Source organism: Triticum dicoccoides, chromosome 2B (assembly GCF_002162155.2).
Source record: "Triticum dicoccoides isolate Atlit2015 ecotype Zavitan chromosome 2B, WEW_v2.0, whole genome shotgun sequence".
NCBI lineage: Eukaryota > Viridiplantae > Streptophyta > Magnoliopsida > Poales > Poaceae > Triticum > Triticum dicoccoides.
This window is the reverse complement of record NC_041383.1, coordinates 619147972-619164116: the sequence shown is the minus strand read 5'-3', so window position 1 is coordinate 619164116 and position 16145 is coordinate 619147972. Positions and strand designations below refer to the sequence as shown.

Sequence of the window (16145 nt, the reverse complement as noted above, 5' to 3'; positions counted from 1 at the left end):
TATCTCTCGCACTGGCGTTGCTCCTCCCTCTGTCTCCGCCTCCAGTCACCACCACCCTACCCTCGGCTGCTTTTTTGAGGAGGGAAAAGACGACGGCCGCTTGCGGTTAACTAGCAGCAGTGCAGCTCGCTGGGGGGAAAGAGCCGAAGCGATGGCACAGCGTCAGGGTGGAAGCCCGTGTCATGTCCCGGGCTCGCAACGCGGGGCCGGCGGGTCTTGACCCGGTAACCCTGGGCGGACCCGTTTCCAAGCGAGTTCGTGGTGGGGCCCGGTGCGTACGGACGTGGAGGACGTGGAGGGTTGGCGTATCAATGACAGCGCGGGCCCCGGGCGGGATTTGGGCCGGATTTGGACGCGAGCGCCTCCTCCTCCTCCCCTCGGACGCGACGCCCCGAGTGGGGGATTAATCGGGTCTGCTAAACAAAATTAAACTAAGATAAGTAGTACTACGCGTTGTGCAAATGGCGGGGCGAGATGTCAGGAGTGGATAACTGCGCGCTCTGCCGCGGCTCCCCAGGGCCCATAGACGTTTCGGCGCCTGATTGGGCGCGCCCCGTTGTGCGCCTCGTGCGCGCCGCACCTTGGCCATCATGGGAGCGCACGCACCCGGTCGCTCGGCACGCTCATTGCCCCGTCGCGCTCGGTGTCAGTACGAGCGAGCAACAGTAATCCCCTCCTGCCAGGAAGAGCATCACGATGCGAGGCAGGCTTTTCCCCGGCGACCGACGGTCGCGCCCGGCGGCACTGGTACTACGTCTGCGCATGCACCGAAGAGGGAATCCGCGGAGGACGTGCGAGGGTGCGACGGGTCACTCGACAAGACCTGTGGGGGCGGGGCGCAATGGGTGGTGCGCGGTACGGTACGGGGGCCGCGCCGCTGCTCGCTGCCGTCCCGTTTTGGTTACGAGGGGAATGGGTCAAAGCGCCGCTCGATGCGTGAGCAGGGAACAGTGACGGGCCTCTGTTGCACGCCGAGGCTACAGGCACAGGGTACCGCGCCCTAGAGGCTGGAGCTACTGGTATGCCCTACCGGACCAGTGGCTCGGGTTGGTTCCGGCTGCGGGGCGCACGGGCCAGTGCGTGGGGGCACACGCATTGCCGAAGGCAAAGCCGATTGACTGTCCTCAATGACGCGATGGCCCCACGCGTCGCGCGGTCCCGCCTCGCAGTGGGACGCTTCGCCGTGGCTGCTGTGGCCCGGGTCCCTTCTTCTTCTCCCCGGTGTTGCGGGCCGCGGGGACCCATGTGGGGGGCCGTACTCTCTGCTGGGCCCGGGGCCCGAGGTGAGAGGGCTGGGCGGGGCCACGTGAATGCCAGGCTCCGGGCTGCCTCGGGCCTGGAGACTAGGAAACCACCAACGGCCTTCTCTGGAGCTAGAGGGGCTGGCTATTGCGCAGAGCCCGGACAACGTAGCTCCCGCTCGATTCTCGAAAAAAAAAACCTAGCTCTCGCTCTCGGCTGCAGCCTCCCATGCTACAGAGTTGCAGCAGGCTTGCAGCAGAGTTGCAGCCTCGCATGCCATGCACCGAAGGGGTTACTCGTAGCCTCGTAGGCAGTACCAGCGATGTGCGTAGGCACGAGACACCAGTGTTTCGACCAGGTTCTTGTCCGGTTTCGGTGCTCGGTGCTGTGAGACGCCACGACGGTGTAGAGTTTTTCAGCTCGTCCAGCCCTGCGGAAAGCCTGAAATTCTAATGTTGCGTTCGGCGGAATCTTTGGTCCGAAAGGCCGGCTTGGACAATGGGAAAGACAGGCAAGTTCTGTCGAAAAAAAGTTTGGGAAAGGGAACTAGGTGGAAACATTCCCTGGTGACGTGCTTTTACGAAGTGATGGGGGAAGGGAGGCAAAATTTCATGTTTTGACCATTTTTGCACACAAATTCAGGATCTGACTCCGGTTCGGAAAAATTTCGTGATTTGAGACCCTGGCAGAAGGCTGTATACCGCCAGAGATCCTGGCGGTAGGGTACTAGTCCACGTCAGCTCGTGGAAACGGCCGTCGTCCCCCTCCGCCGCACCCTATCGCCAGGGGCCCTACCGCCAGAGACCCAGGCGGTAGGGTGCGAGCAGTTATTTTGCCCGAGACCCGCGCACCGCTGCCCATCTCCCCACCCCTCCCCCTCCCCTCGCCGGCAGTTTCTTCTTTTCTCCCCAAGTCGCCCCTCTCTCCCTCTCTCATCTCATCCACTCCCCCCCCTCGGATCTTCACCGATTCTTCACTGTTTTGGCGGATCGAGATGGCCCCGAAGAGAGAATCGTAAGCTCCTCCGATCTCTCCAATTAGTTTTTGCAAACTTGCTTCCGACTCGACGCATTATTTGCTTGAAATCCCTCGTTTTTTTGAACTTAGATTGGAAAAAAAATTCACCTTAGATTGTTTTAGCTTGATTCTAGTTCTAGTTCTTAGTTCTCGAGTAATTAGTGGTATTGAATATGAACTCTAATCAATAGTTCATATGTTAGTGTGAAGATGAACCCTAGTGTGAAGATGTAATGCATGTGGGAGGAATTGATTGTAGTTTGATGATGCATGTTGATATGATGATATGAAGATGTTGGAGGATTTTTTTTTGTTTACAAATATGATGATATGATGCATGTTGGAGGATTTTTTTTTTGTTTAAAAATATGATGATATGATGCATGTTGGAGTGATGATGCATGTTGATATGATGATATGAAGATGTTGTTTGGAGATAATACATTGAAGATGATTGTTGGAGGATTTTTTTTTGTGATATGATGCATGTTGATATGATGCATGTTGGAGGATTTTTTTTTTGATATGAGTAATGTGGATATGATTTGATCCATCATGTGTAGTAGATGTTGTTGGAGGATTTTTTTTTTGTGATATGATGCATGGTGATATGATTTTGATATAATGCATGTTTATGTATGCTTATGCTTATGATGTTTTTGTTTATGAAATTTTATTAAGGCGGCCACCTCTTGCGGACAACATCGGCCCACGGTACTGCATGCTTGACTACGCATTCGACAAGGGTCATCGTGCCCGTTTCATAGAGAACGGAGAGGTGAGTAATATGAATGAAATATTGATCAAAGTTTTTGGATTGATGAAAATAATTTCCTAACTTTTGGCGTTCACTTTTTGACAGATACTCCAGCCACTGGCGCATGAGGGGTCACGGGGTTCATGGGCATATGGACTACGACGAGCGCTACGCGTCGTTCTTCAAGAGAGCCAGGCTGTTGGGTTTCGTGTTGCAGTTCAAGCGTCAGTCGCCGACGCTTGTCCACGCAGCTCTAACAGCTCTGATTGACCGGTGGCGGCCAGAGACCCATTCTTTCCATCTCCCATGCGGGGAGATGACGGTGACCCTCGAGGATTGGTCGATGATTACTGCCATGCCGCTCGAGGGTCATGCACTGACCGGGCGAGTGGAGAGGACCAACTGGCAGGAGAGGGTTACCACCCTTATCGGTGGTTGCCCCGAGGCTAAGGGTAACCGTACATCCGGTGTGCCGTTGTCCTGGCTCTCGGAGCATCGGAAGACATGCCCCGAAGACGCAGAGGAGACGACTGTGGAGTGGTACGCGAGGGCCTACCTGTGGTACCTTCTCACGGAGGTCGTGTTTCCAGACGCATCCGGGAACTCTGCCAACTGGTCCTATTTGTTCTTCCTAGCCGACTGGGATGCAGGGTACAGTTGGGGAACCGCGTCTCTTGCCTACCTATACCGTTCGGTAAGAGATTATCTAATTACCTACCTACGAAAGTATGTCCATGACATTTTGTTATATCTAATCCTCATTTGATTTTTTGCAGCTTGACGACGCAACGCAGAGGATAGGAGACAAGTCCAATATGGGTGGCTTTGTCTGGGCCTTCTCCATTTGGATGTGGGAGCGGCTGCCGGTGGGGCGTCCTGAGAAGCTGCCAAGACGCCCATGGGGTGCCTATAGCGAAGACGGCGACGAGGCTCGACACCCCACCGTAGCTTACGAGTGGGACATTGTCAAACTCTACACGGGCCTAAACAAGACTTCGTACAAGACCTACACCAACGAGTTGGACGCTTTGACGCATTGGCAGGTATATGAACTCGCTAAACACATTTCTCCTTGATTCCACTTTTGACCGAGAGTGGGAACTTACCACCGTATATGTAATAGGTAACCTGGTGGCCGTATCATGACCGAGAGTGGGACTATGATCTGAACGTGATGTGCGATGAGGACGTGGTCTCTGGCAGTGCATCGTGCCCATGATCTGTGTGTACGCCGTCGAGTGGCACTTGCCACACCGCGTGGCCACGCAGTTTGGGATTTTTCAACATACCCCACCGGGCCAGCCCACCGATACCGGCGGCCACGCGCTCCACTTGTGAGTGCTCGCGCTTTTTCTTCGTGCCCATGAATTCATTGCGTTCGACTTTGTTATGATGTTTCTTGTTGCTAATGCCTTGCAGGATAAGCCGGCAGAAGAATCAGTCGATCACAGACTGGGGAGAGCATCATAAAACTCATGTGACGGAGTGGAACCGACGGAGGTACAAGAAAGACGGGGAGAGGAGGGTGACTAACTGGGATGCTTACGTGGAGCGACACATGAAGTGGTACGATGATGGCCAGAAGCACCGTCTTCGTCTCAGGCCTCGGTGGACGGCGGAAGACATCGCGGAGCTGGAGAGGGATGACCCCGAGGAAGAGGCCTACCAGACCGGCATCAGAGACCTGCACAGTGGATTTAGGGAGTTTGCACCCCTCATCAACAGAGTGGTAAGTTTAAACCGAGAGGTTCTATTTAAATTATTGTATTCGACATCGTGACTGACTTATGCTGTTGCAGTCTAGTGAGCTGAACAGATGCATCTTTGAAGCCTCAGATGCACTAGGTGATGCCCCCGGGAGCGTACAATGTGAGGACAAAATGAGGGGGGCGATGAAGGTACAATTTCAGCCTCCTCGGAACAAATGCATCTTCTTCACTTGCAATCATAAACTTGATAGTTATTATGCCCTTGTTTCATTGTGAGTGCAGAAGTTCGTGAAGCGATGTCGCGGGCTGGTAGGGCTGCTTGGGTGTGCTGGAACTGAGCTCGTTGAAGTTCATCAGCCTGTAGCCACACAGGGTCACATCGCCTCATCGAGCCATGCTCCCTCGTTGTCTAGGTTGGTTGAGGAGGAGGAGGAGGAGGAGGATGCCACACATGAAGAAATGGAGGAGGAGGGAGAGAGCAATGGGGAGGAGGAGTATGATGAAGATTATGGACCTCCAACAACTCAATCATCTCAAGCACCTCAGCTGCCGAAGAGGAATCCGAAGAAGAAGGATTTGCTGAGTTCGGACCCTTTCCAGAGACCGGTTCCTCAATGGTCCAAGAAGAACACTAAAGAGACTCGTTCAAAGAGGAACGAGGAACGTGCCTCCAAGAGCAAGAGGGGAAGGATGACTTAAATTTTGCTATTCGATACTTAGTTGTAGTTGAAAAGTCTAGTGGTTGTGAAACTATGTGTTTGCTATTTGTGAAACTCTGTTTGCTATGTGGAACTAAGTTTGCTATTTGAACTAAGTTTATGTGCAACTCAGTATGACATGTGTATGTGATGCCCAAGTTTAATTGTTTGAGATATGTTATTTTGACTCTATATCATTGCTGTTTTTGACTCTATATCATAGTTTGAGATCTGTTGTTTTTTAAAAGAAGAAAGAAATTGAACTTGGAAAGAGGCAAGACCCTACCACCAGCGACCCTGGCGGTAGGATCAGACAACCTACCGCTAGCCCCTATGCCAGTAGGTTGACCCTACCGCCAGGGCACTCGATTTTCTTGTTACAGAAGGTTTTTGCCTCGAAAACCCTTGCACACCCTACCGCCAGGGGAGCTAGCGGTAGGGTTATACAGCCTACCGTCAGGTTCCCTGGCGGTAAGGTGCTAATCCACGTCAGCACGCGGAGACGGCGGCCGCCCCCCTCCGTCGCACCCTACCGCCAGGGGCCCTGGCGGCCAGCCCCCCTGGCGGTAGCGAAAGGGTTCCCGATTTTTTTTTGAACTGGGGTCAAATCCTGAATTTGTATCCAAAAAGGGTCAAAACACGAAATTTTGCCGAGAAGGGATGAACTGTTGGGGAACGTTGCAGAAAATAAAAAATTTCCTACGGTTTCACCAAGATCCATCTATGAGTTCATCTAAGCAACGAGTGAAAGGAGAGATGCATCTACATACCACTTTGTAGATTGCGAGCGGAAGCGTTCAAAAGAACGGGGTTGAAGTAGTCGTTCTTGTCGTGATCCTATCACCGGAGATCCTAGCGCCGAACGGACGGCACCTCCGCGTTCAACACACGTACGGTCAGCGTGACGTCTCCTCCGTCTTGATCCAGCAAGGGGAAAGGAGAGGTTGATGATGATCCAGCAGCACGACGGTGTGGTGGTGGATGCAGCAGAACTCCGGCAGGGCTTCGCCAAGCTTCTGCGGGAGGAGGACGAGGTGTAGCAAGGGAGGGAGGCGCCAAGACACAAGGGTACAGCTGCCCTCCCCCCTGCCCTCCTTTATATAGGCCCCCAGGGGGGGCGCCGGCCCTGGGAGATCCAATCTCCCAAGGGGGCAGCGGCCAGGGGGGGAGTGCCCCCCAAGGCAAGTGGTGCCCCCCTCCCCCACATAGGGTTTCCAACCCTAGGCGCAGGGGGGCCAAAGGGGGGCGCACCAGCCCACTAGGGGCTGGTTCCCCTCCCACTTCAGCCCACGGGGCCCTCCGGGATAGGTGGCCCCACCCGGTGGACCCCCGGGACCCTTCCGGTGGTCCCGGTACAATACCGGGTGACCCCGAAACTTTCTCGATGGCCGAAACAACACTTCCTATATAGTTTTCTTTACCTCCGGACCATTACGGAACTCCTCGTGATGTCCGGGATCTCATCCGGGACTCCGAACAACATTCGGTTTGCTGCATACTCATATTCATACAACCCTAGCGTCACCGAACCTTAAGTGTGTAGACCCTACGGGTTCGGGAGACATGTAGACATGACCGAGACGGCTCTCTGGTCAATAACCAACAGCGGGATCTGGATACCCATGTTGGCTTCCACATACTCCTCGATGATCTCATCGGATGAACCACAATGTCGAGGATTCAAGCAACCCCGTATACTATTCCCTTTGTCAGACGGTATGTTACTTGCCCGAGACTCGATCGTCGGTATCCCAATACCTCGTTCAGTCTCGTTTCCGGCAAGTCACTTTACTCGTATCGTAATGCATGATCCCGTGACCAGACACTTGGTCACTTTGAGCTCATTATGATGATGCACTACCGAGTGGGCCCAGTGATACCTCTCCGTTATACGGAGTGACAAATCCCAGTCTCGATCCGTGTCAACCCAACAGACACTTTCGAAGATACCTGTAGTGCCCCTTTATAGTCACCCAGTTACGTTGTGACGTTTGGTACACCCAAAGCACTCCTATGGTATCCGGGAGTTACACGATCTCATGGTCTAAGGAAGAGGTACTGAGATTGGAAAAGCTCTAGCAAAACGAACTACACGATCTTGTGTTATGCTTAGGATTGGGTCTTGTCCATCACATCATTCTCCTAATGATGTGATCCCGTTATCAACGACATCTAATGTCCATAGTCAGGAAACCATGACTATCTGTTGATCAACGAGCTAGTCAACTAGAGGCTTACTAGGGACATATTATGGTCTATGTATTCACACGTGTATTACGATTTCCGGATAATACAATTATAGCATGAATAAAGACAATTATCATGAACAAGGAAATATAATAATAACCCTTTTATTATTGCCTCTAGGGCATATTTCCAACAGTCTCCCACTTGCACTAGAGTCAATAATCTAGTTACATTGTGATGAATCGAACACCCATAGAGTTCTGGTGTTGATCATGTTTTGCTCGCGAGAGAGGTTTAGTCAACGGATCTGCGACATTTAGATCCGTATGTACTTTGAAAATATCTATGTCTCCATCTTGAACATTTTCACGGATGGAGTTGAAGCGACGCTTGATGTGCCTGGTCTTCTTGTGAAACCTGGGCTCCTTGGCAAGGGCAATAGCTCCAGTATTGTCACAGAAGAGTTTGATCGGCCCCGACGCATTGGGTATGACTCCTAGGTCGGTGATGAACTCCTTCACCCAAATAACTTCATGCGCTGCCTCCAAGGCTGTCATGTACTCCGCTTCACATGTAGATCCCACCACGACACTCTGCTTGCAGCTGCACCAGCTTACTGCTCCACCATTCAACATATACACATATCCGGTTTGTGACTTAGACTCATCCAGATCTGTGTCGAAGCTAGCGTCGACGTAACCCTTTACGGCGAGCTCTTCGTCACCTCCATAAATGAGAAACATGTCCTTTGTCCTTTTCAGGTACTTTAGGATATTTTTGACCGCTGTCCAGTGTTCCTTGCTGGGATTACTTTGGTACCTTCCTACCAAACTTACGGCAAGGTTTACATTAGGTCTGGTACACAGTATGGCATACATAATAGATCCTATGGCTGAAGCATAGGGGATGACACTCATCTCTTCTTTATCTTTTGCCGTGGTCGGGCATTGAGCCGAGCTCAATCTCACACCTTGCAGTACAGGCAAGAACCCTTTCTTGGACTGATCCATTTTGAACTTCTTCAAAATCTTATCAAGGTATGTGCTTTGTGAAATACCTATGAGGCGTCTCGATCTATCCCTATAGATCTTGATGCCTAATATGTAAGCAGCTTCTCCAAGGTCCTTCATTGAAAAACACTTATTCAAGTAGGCCTTAATGTTGTCCAAAAGTTCTATATCATTTCCCATCAAAAGTATGTCATCTACATATAATATGAGAAATGCTACAGAGCTCCCACTCACTTTCTTGTAAAGCAGGCTTCTCCATAAGTCTGCATAAACCCAAACGCTTTGATCATCTCATCAAAACGAATGTTCCAACTCCGAGATGCTTGCACTAGCCCATAAATGGATCGCTGGAGCTTGCATACTTTGTTAGCATTCTTAGGATCGACAAAACCTTCCGGCTGCATCATATACAACTCTTCCTTAAGAAGCCCGTTAAGGAATGCCGTTTTGACGTCCATCTGCCATATCTCATAATCATAGTATGTGGCAATTGCTAACATGATTCGGACGGACTTAAGCTTCGCTACGGGAGAGAAAGTCCCATCGTAGTCAACCCCTTGAACTTGTCGATAACCATTAGCGACAAGTCAAGCTTTATAGATGGTAATATTACCATCCGCGTCCGTCTTCTTCTTAAAGATCCATTTGTTTTCTATCGCTCGCCGATCATCGGGCAAGTCTGTCAAAGTCCATACTTTGTTTTCATACATGGATTCTATCTCGGATTGCATGGCTTCAAGCCATTTGTTGGAATCTGGGCCCGCCATCGCTTCTTCATAGTTCGAAGGTTCACCGTTGTCTAACAGCATGATTTCCAGGACAGGGTTGCCATACCACTCTGGTGTGGAACGTGTCCTTGTGGACCTACGAGGTTCAGTAGCAACTTGATCCGAAGTACCTTGATCATAATCATTAATTTCCTCTCCAATTGGTGTAGGCACCACAGGAACATTTTCCTGAGATGCACTACTTTCCGGTTCAAGAGGTAGTACTTCATCGAGTTCTACTTTCCTCCCACTTACTTCTTTCGAGAGAAACTCTTTTTCCAGAAAGGATCCGTTCTTGGCAATAAAGGTCTTGCCCTCGGATCTTAAGTAGAAGGTATACCCAATGGTTTCCTTAGGGTATCCTATGAAGACGCATTTTTCCGACTTGGGTTCGAGCTTTTCAGGTTGTAATTTCTTGACATAAGCATTGCATCCCCAAACTTTTAGAAACGACAGCTTAGGTTTCTTCCCAAACCATAATTCATACGGTGTCGTCTCAACGGATTTAGACGGTGCCCTATTTAAAGTGAATGTAGCTGTCTCTAGAGCGTATCCCCAAAATGATAGCGGTAAATCGGTAAGAGACATCATAGATCGCACCATATCCAATAGAGTGCGATTACGACGTTCCGACACACCGTTACGCTGAGGTGTTCCAGGTGGCGTGAGTTGTGAAACGATTCCACATTTCCTTAAGTGTGTACCAAATTCATGACTTAAGTATTCTCCTCCACGATCTGATCGTAGGAACTTTATCTTTCGGTCACGTTGATTCTCTACCTCATTCTGAAATTCCTTGAACTTTTCAAAGGTTTCAGACTTGTGCTTCAGTAAGTAAACATACCCATATCTACTCAAGTCATCAGTGAGAGTGAGAACATAACGATATCCTCCGCGAGCCTCAACGCTCATTGGACCGCACACATCGGTATGTATGATTTCCAATAAGTTAGTTGCTCGCTCCATTGTTCCGGAGAACGGAGTCTTGGTCATTTTTCCCATGAGGCATGGTTGCATGTGTCAAATGATTCATAATCGAGAGACTCTAAAAGTCCATCAGCATGGAGCTTCTTCATGCGCTTGACACCAATGTGACCAAGGCGGCAGTGCCACAAGTATGTGGGACTATCATTATCAACTTTACATCTTTTGGTATTCATGCTATGAATATGTGTAACATTACGTTCGAGATTCATTAAGAATAAACCATTGACCATCGGGGCATGACCATAAAACATATCTCTCATATAAATAGAACAACCATTATTCTCGGATTTAAATGAGTAGCCATCTCGTATTAAACGAGATCCAGATACAATGTTCATGCTCAAACTTGGCACTAAATAACAATTATTGAGGTTCATAACTAATCCCATGGGTAAATGTAGAGGTAGCGTGCCGACGGCGATCACATCGATCTTGGAACCATTCCCGACGCGCATCGTCACCTCGTCCTTCACCAGTCTCCGCTTATTCCGCAGCTCCTGATGTGAGTTACAAATATGAGCAACGGCACCGGTATCAAATACCCAGGAGTTACTACGAGTACTTGTAAGGTACACATCAATTACATGTATATCAAATATACCTTTAGTGTTGCCGGTCTTCTTGTCCGCTAAGTATTTGGGGCAGTTCCGCTTCCAGTGACCCTTCCCCTTGCAATAAAAGCACTCAGTCTCAGGCTTGGATCCATTCTTTGACTTCTTCCCGGCAACTGGCTTACCGGGCGCGGCAACATCTTTGTCGTCCTTCTTGAAGTTCTTCTTACCCTTGCCCTTCTTGAACTTAGTGGTCTTATTGACCATCAACACTTGATGTTCTTTCTTGATTTCAACCTCTGCTGACTTCAGCATTGAAAATACTTCAGGAATGGTCTTCACCATCCCCTGCATATTGTAGTTCAACACAAAGCTCTTGTAGCTTGGTGGGAGCGACTGAAGGATTCTGTCAATGACCGCCTCATCCGGGAGGTTCATCTCCAGCTGGGACAGGCGGTTGTGCAACCCAGACATTTTGAGTATGTGCTCACTGATAGAACTGTTTTCCTCCATCTTACAACTATAGAACTTGTCGGAGACTTCATATCTCTCGACCCCGGCATGAGCTTGCAAAACCATTTTCAGCTCCTCGAACATCTCATATGCTCCGTGTTTCTCAAAACGCTTTTGGAGCCCCGGTTCTAAGCTGTAAAGCATGCCGCACTGAACCAGGGAGTAATCATCAGCACGTGACTGCCAAACGTTCATAACGTCTTGGTTCTCTGGGATGGGTGCTTCACCTAGCGATTCATCTAGAAAATATGCTTTCTTGGCTGCTATGAGGATGATCCTCAGGTTCCGGACCCAGTCCGAATAGTTGCTGCCATCATCTTTCAACTTGGTTTTCTCTAGGAACGCGTTGAAGTTCATGTTGACATGAGCGTTGGCCATTTGATCTACAAGACATATTTTGCAAAAGTTTTAGACTAAGTTCATGATAATTAAGTTCATCTAATAAAATTATTGAATGAACTCCCACTCAGATTTGACATCCCTCTAGTCATCTAAGTGTTACACGACCCGAGTCGACTAGGCCGTGTCCGATCATCACGTGAGACGGACTAGTCATCATCGGTGAACATCTCCATGTTGATCGTATCTTCCATATGACTCATGTTCGACCTTTCGGTCTCTTGTGTTCCGAGGCCATGTCTGTACATGCTAGGCTCGTCAAGTTAACCCTAAGTGTTCTGCATGTGTAAATCTGTTTTACACCCGTCGTATGTGAACGTAAGGATCTATCACACCCGATCATCACGTGGTGCTTCGAAACGACGAACTTTAGCAACGGTGCACAGTTAGGGGGAACACTTTCTTGAAATTATTATAAGGGATCATCTTATTTACTACTGCCGTTCTAAGTAAACAAGATGCATAAAACATAATAAACATCACATGCAATTATATAGTTGTGACATGATATGGCCAATATCATATAGCTCCTTCGATCTCCATCTTCGGGGCTCCATGATCATCTTCGTCACCGGCATGACACCATGATCTCCATCATCATGATCTCCATCATTGTGTCTTCATGAAGTTGTCACGCTAATGACTACTTCTACTTCTATGGCTAACGCGTTTAGCAATAAAGTAAAGTAATTTACATGGCGTTCTTCAATGACACACAGGTCATACAAAAAATAAAGACAACTCCTATGGCTCCTGCCGGTTGTCATACTCATCGACATGCAAGTCGTGATTCCTATTACAAGAACATGATCTCATACATCACAATATATCATTCATCATTCATCACAACTTCTGGCCATATCACATCACATGACAATTGCTGCAAAAACAAGTTAGACGTCCTCTAATTGTTGTTGCATCTTTTACGTGGCTGCAATTGGGTTCTAGCAAGAACGTTTTCTTACCTATGAATAACCACAACGTGACTTTTGTCAACTTCTATTTACCCTTCATAAGGACCCTTTTCGTCGAATCCGCTCCAACTAAAGTAGGAGAGACAGACACCCGCTAGCCACCTTATGCAACTAGTGCATGTCAGTCGGTGGAACCTGTCTCACGTAAGCGTACGTGTAAGGTCGGTCCGGGCCGCTTCATCCCACAATACCGCTGAAGCAAGAAAAGACTAGTAGCGGCAAGCAAGTTGACAAGATCTACGCCCACAACAAAATTGTGTTCTACTCGTGCAATAGAGAACTACGCATAAACTTGGCTCATGATGCCACTGTTGGGGAACGTTGCAGAAAATAAATTTTTTCCTACGGTTTCACCAAGATCCATCGATGAGTTCATCTAAGCAACGAGTGAAAGGAGAGATGCATCTACATACCACTTTGTAGATCGCGAGCGGAAGCGTTCAAAAGAACGGGGTTGAAGTAGTCGTTCTCGTCGTGATCCTATCACCGGAGATCCTCGCGCCGAACGGACGGCACCTCCGCGTTCGACACACGTATGGTCAGCGTGATGTCTCCTCCGTCTTGATCCAGCAAGGGGAAAGGAGAGGTTGATGATGATCCAGCAGCACGACGGTGTGGTGGTGGATGCAGCAAAACTCCGGCAGGGCTTCGCCAAGCTGCCGCGGGAGGAGGACGAGGTGTAGCAGGGGAGGGAGGCGCCAAGACACAAGGGTGCTGCTGCCCTCCCCCCTGCCCTCCTTTATATAGGCCCCCAGGGGGGGCGCCGGCCCTGGGAGATCCAATCTCCCAAGGGGGCGGCGGCCAGGGGGGTGGAGTGCCCCCCAAGGCAAGTGGTGCGCCCCCCCCCCCACCTAGGGTTTCCAACCCTAGGTGCAGGGGGGCCCAAGGGGGGGCGCACCAGCCCACTAGGGGCTGGTTCCCCTCCCACTTCAGCCCACGGGGCCCTTCGGGATAGGTGGCCCCACCCGGTGGACCCCCGGGACCCTTCCGGTGGTCCCGGTACAATACCGGGTGACCCCGAAACTTTCCCGATGGCCGAAACAGCACTTCCTATATAGTTTTATTTACCTCCGGACCATTCCGGAACTCCTCGTGATGTCCGGGATCTCATCCGGGACTCCGAACAACATTCGGTTTGCTGCATACTCATATTCATACAACCCTAGCTTCACCGAACCTTAAGTGTGTAGACCCTACGGGTTCGGGAGACATGTAGACATGACCGAGACGTCTCTCCGGTCAATAACCAACATCGGGATCTGGATACCCATGTTGGCTCCCACATACTCCTCGATAATCTCATCGGATGAACCACGATGTCGAGGATTCAAGCAACCCCGTATACTATTCCCTTTGTCAGACGGTATGTTACTTGCCCGAGACTCGATCGTCGGTATCCCAATACCTCGTTTAGTCTCGTTTCCGGCAAGTCACTTTACTCGTACCGTAATGCAAGATCCCGTGACCAAACACTTGGTCACTTTGAGCTCATTATGATGATGCACTACCGAGTGGGCCCAGTGATACCTCTCCGTTATACGGAGTGACAAATCCCAGTCTCGATCCGTGTCAACCCAACAGACACTTTCGGAGATACCTGTAGTGCACCTTTATAGTCACCCAGTTATGTTGTGACGTTTGGTACACCCAAAGCACTCCTACGGTATCCGGGAGTTACACGATCTCATGGTCTAAGGAAGAGATACTGACATTGGAAAAGCTCTAGCAAAACGAACTACACGATCTTGTGCTATGCTTAGGATTGGGTCTTGTCCATCACATCATTCTCCTAATGATGTGATCCCGTTATCAATGAAATCTAATGTCCATAGTCAGGAAACCATGACTATCTGTTGATCAACGAGCTAGTCAACTAGAGGCTTACTAGGGACATATTATGGTCTATGTATTCACACGTGTATTACGATTTCCGGATAATACAATTATAGCATGAATAAAGACAATTATCATGAACAAGGAAATATAATAATAACCCTTTTATTATTGCCTCTAGGGCATATTTCCAACATGAACTACTGCATTTCAACCATCAGATTGATTCATGTATGTGTTCTATTTGTAGTGTTCAAGATGAAGACATCTTTCATGCTCTGTTGAGCTGTTCTAAAGCTCATGCTCTACGACTAGCCTTGAGAGAGTTGTGGAATATTCCAGATAAAGAGTTCTTCAAGTGCATGGGACCAGATTGGTTATTGATTTTGCTGGGGCAATTGGGCTTGCGGCAGAGGGAGCAAATCTTGTTCCTTTTCCGGCAAGCATGGCATTTGAGAAATGATTTAATTTTTGGGAAGGGGAAAGAATCCATTAATGCCTCTGCATATTTTGTTGACAATTGTTATGTCACTTCCACGTCCAGTCACGACACAGTTCAATTGGACGCTAGCAACAAATGTAAGGAGAAGGTGAACGATGTCGTAGCTGTTTATGCACCGTTAAAAGATCATGTGGTGTGGACTCCTCCCCCTAATGACCACATCAAGATCAATGTTGATGCCAGTTTTATGGAGAGTATTAATGCAGCTGGTGTGGGGGTTCTAGCTCGTAATCCATCTGGAGAAATTATTGTTTCTTCTCGTGAGATTTTATTGATCGGTGTATCAGTGTGAATGAAGTTGAGCTCCGCACCTACCTCGCATGACTTTATATAGGTATCACCCTTCACCAATCTATTACTTTAGAAACTTATTGTGCTTTCGTACATTTGTTTCTTGCAAATGAGCAGCTTGACAGGTCCACTCTGGCTGATATGATGGATGAGGCTCTGAGTATATCCAGGATGATCAAAAAAATTCCAAAGATAAGTCGGGTTGCCAATGGGGTGGCACACGAGATTGCTAAGTTAAGCTTTGATGGGATTCTTTTTAATTCATTCCGCCATGCGTGATGTATGCTGTAACGGATGATTGTAAGAACATTTCTTTGGGTTAATTAATATATGGGGTGTTTTTCAAAATAAACTATACAAAATAACAAGTACGGAGATTTTTTTAGTGGTAGAACCAGCCCATCCGAATTTAAACTCTTGACTTGGCACGGATGTTCATATTTTCTTGAATTTATTTCGGGCTTACCGACGATATTCATTCAGTACGAGGCGTTTGTCATGACTTTGTCAATCCCAATATTCATGTGCATGTATGTATGCATCCATGTTTGTATTGTGTTTCTAGAATAAAAAATAGGTACTAGTACAATTGCATCAATTAAAAATATGGTTGTTGAATGTGGGAATGGCATGGCACACACTATTCCCATGAAATAATAAGACACCACGTGCTATGGTTCTTAGTTCGTACATTTTCAATATGATGTA

General features: G+C 48.7%; 1 protein-coding gene across 1 annotated transcript in view; it reads left to right on the top strand.

Annotated features, from left to right (window-relative positions):
- LOC119361051 overlaps nucleotides 1–5424 on the top strand; it is a 16133-nt gene extending 10709 nt beyond the window's left edge. Inside the window, exons 5-10 of the mRNA XM_037626437.1 lie at nucleotides 3122–3710; nucleotides 3793–4059; nucleotides 4220–4350; nucleotides 4436–4745; nucleotides 4816–4914; nucleotides 5008–5424. Of these exons, the coding sequence (XP_037482334.1) occupies nucleotides 3122–3710; nucleotides 3793–4059; nucleotides 4220–4350; nucleotides 4436–4745; nucleotides 4816–4914; nucleotides 5008–5424 (1813 nt within the window). The remainder of the gene's footprint in view (nucleotides 1–3121; nucleotides 3711–3792; nucleotides 4060–4219; nucleotides 4351–4435; nucleotides 4746–4815; nucleotides 4915–5007) is intronic.
- Nucleotides 5425–16145: the final 10721 nt, after the last annotated feature.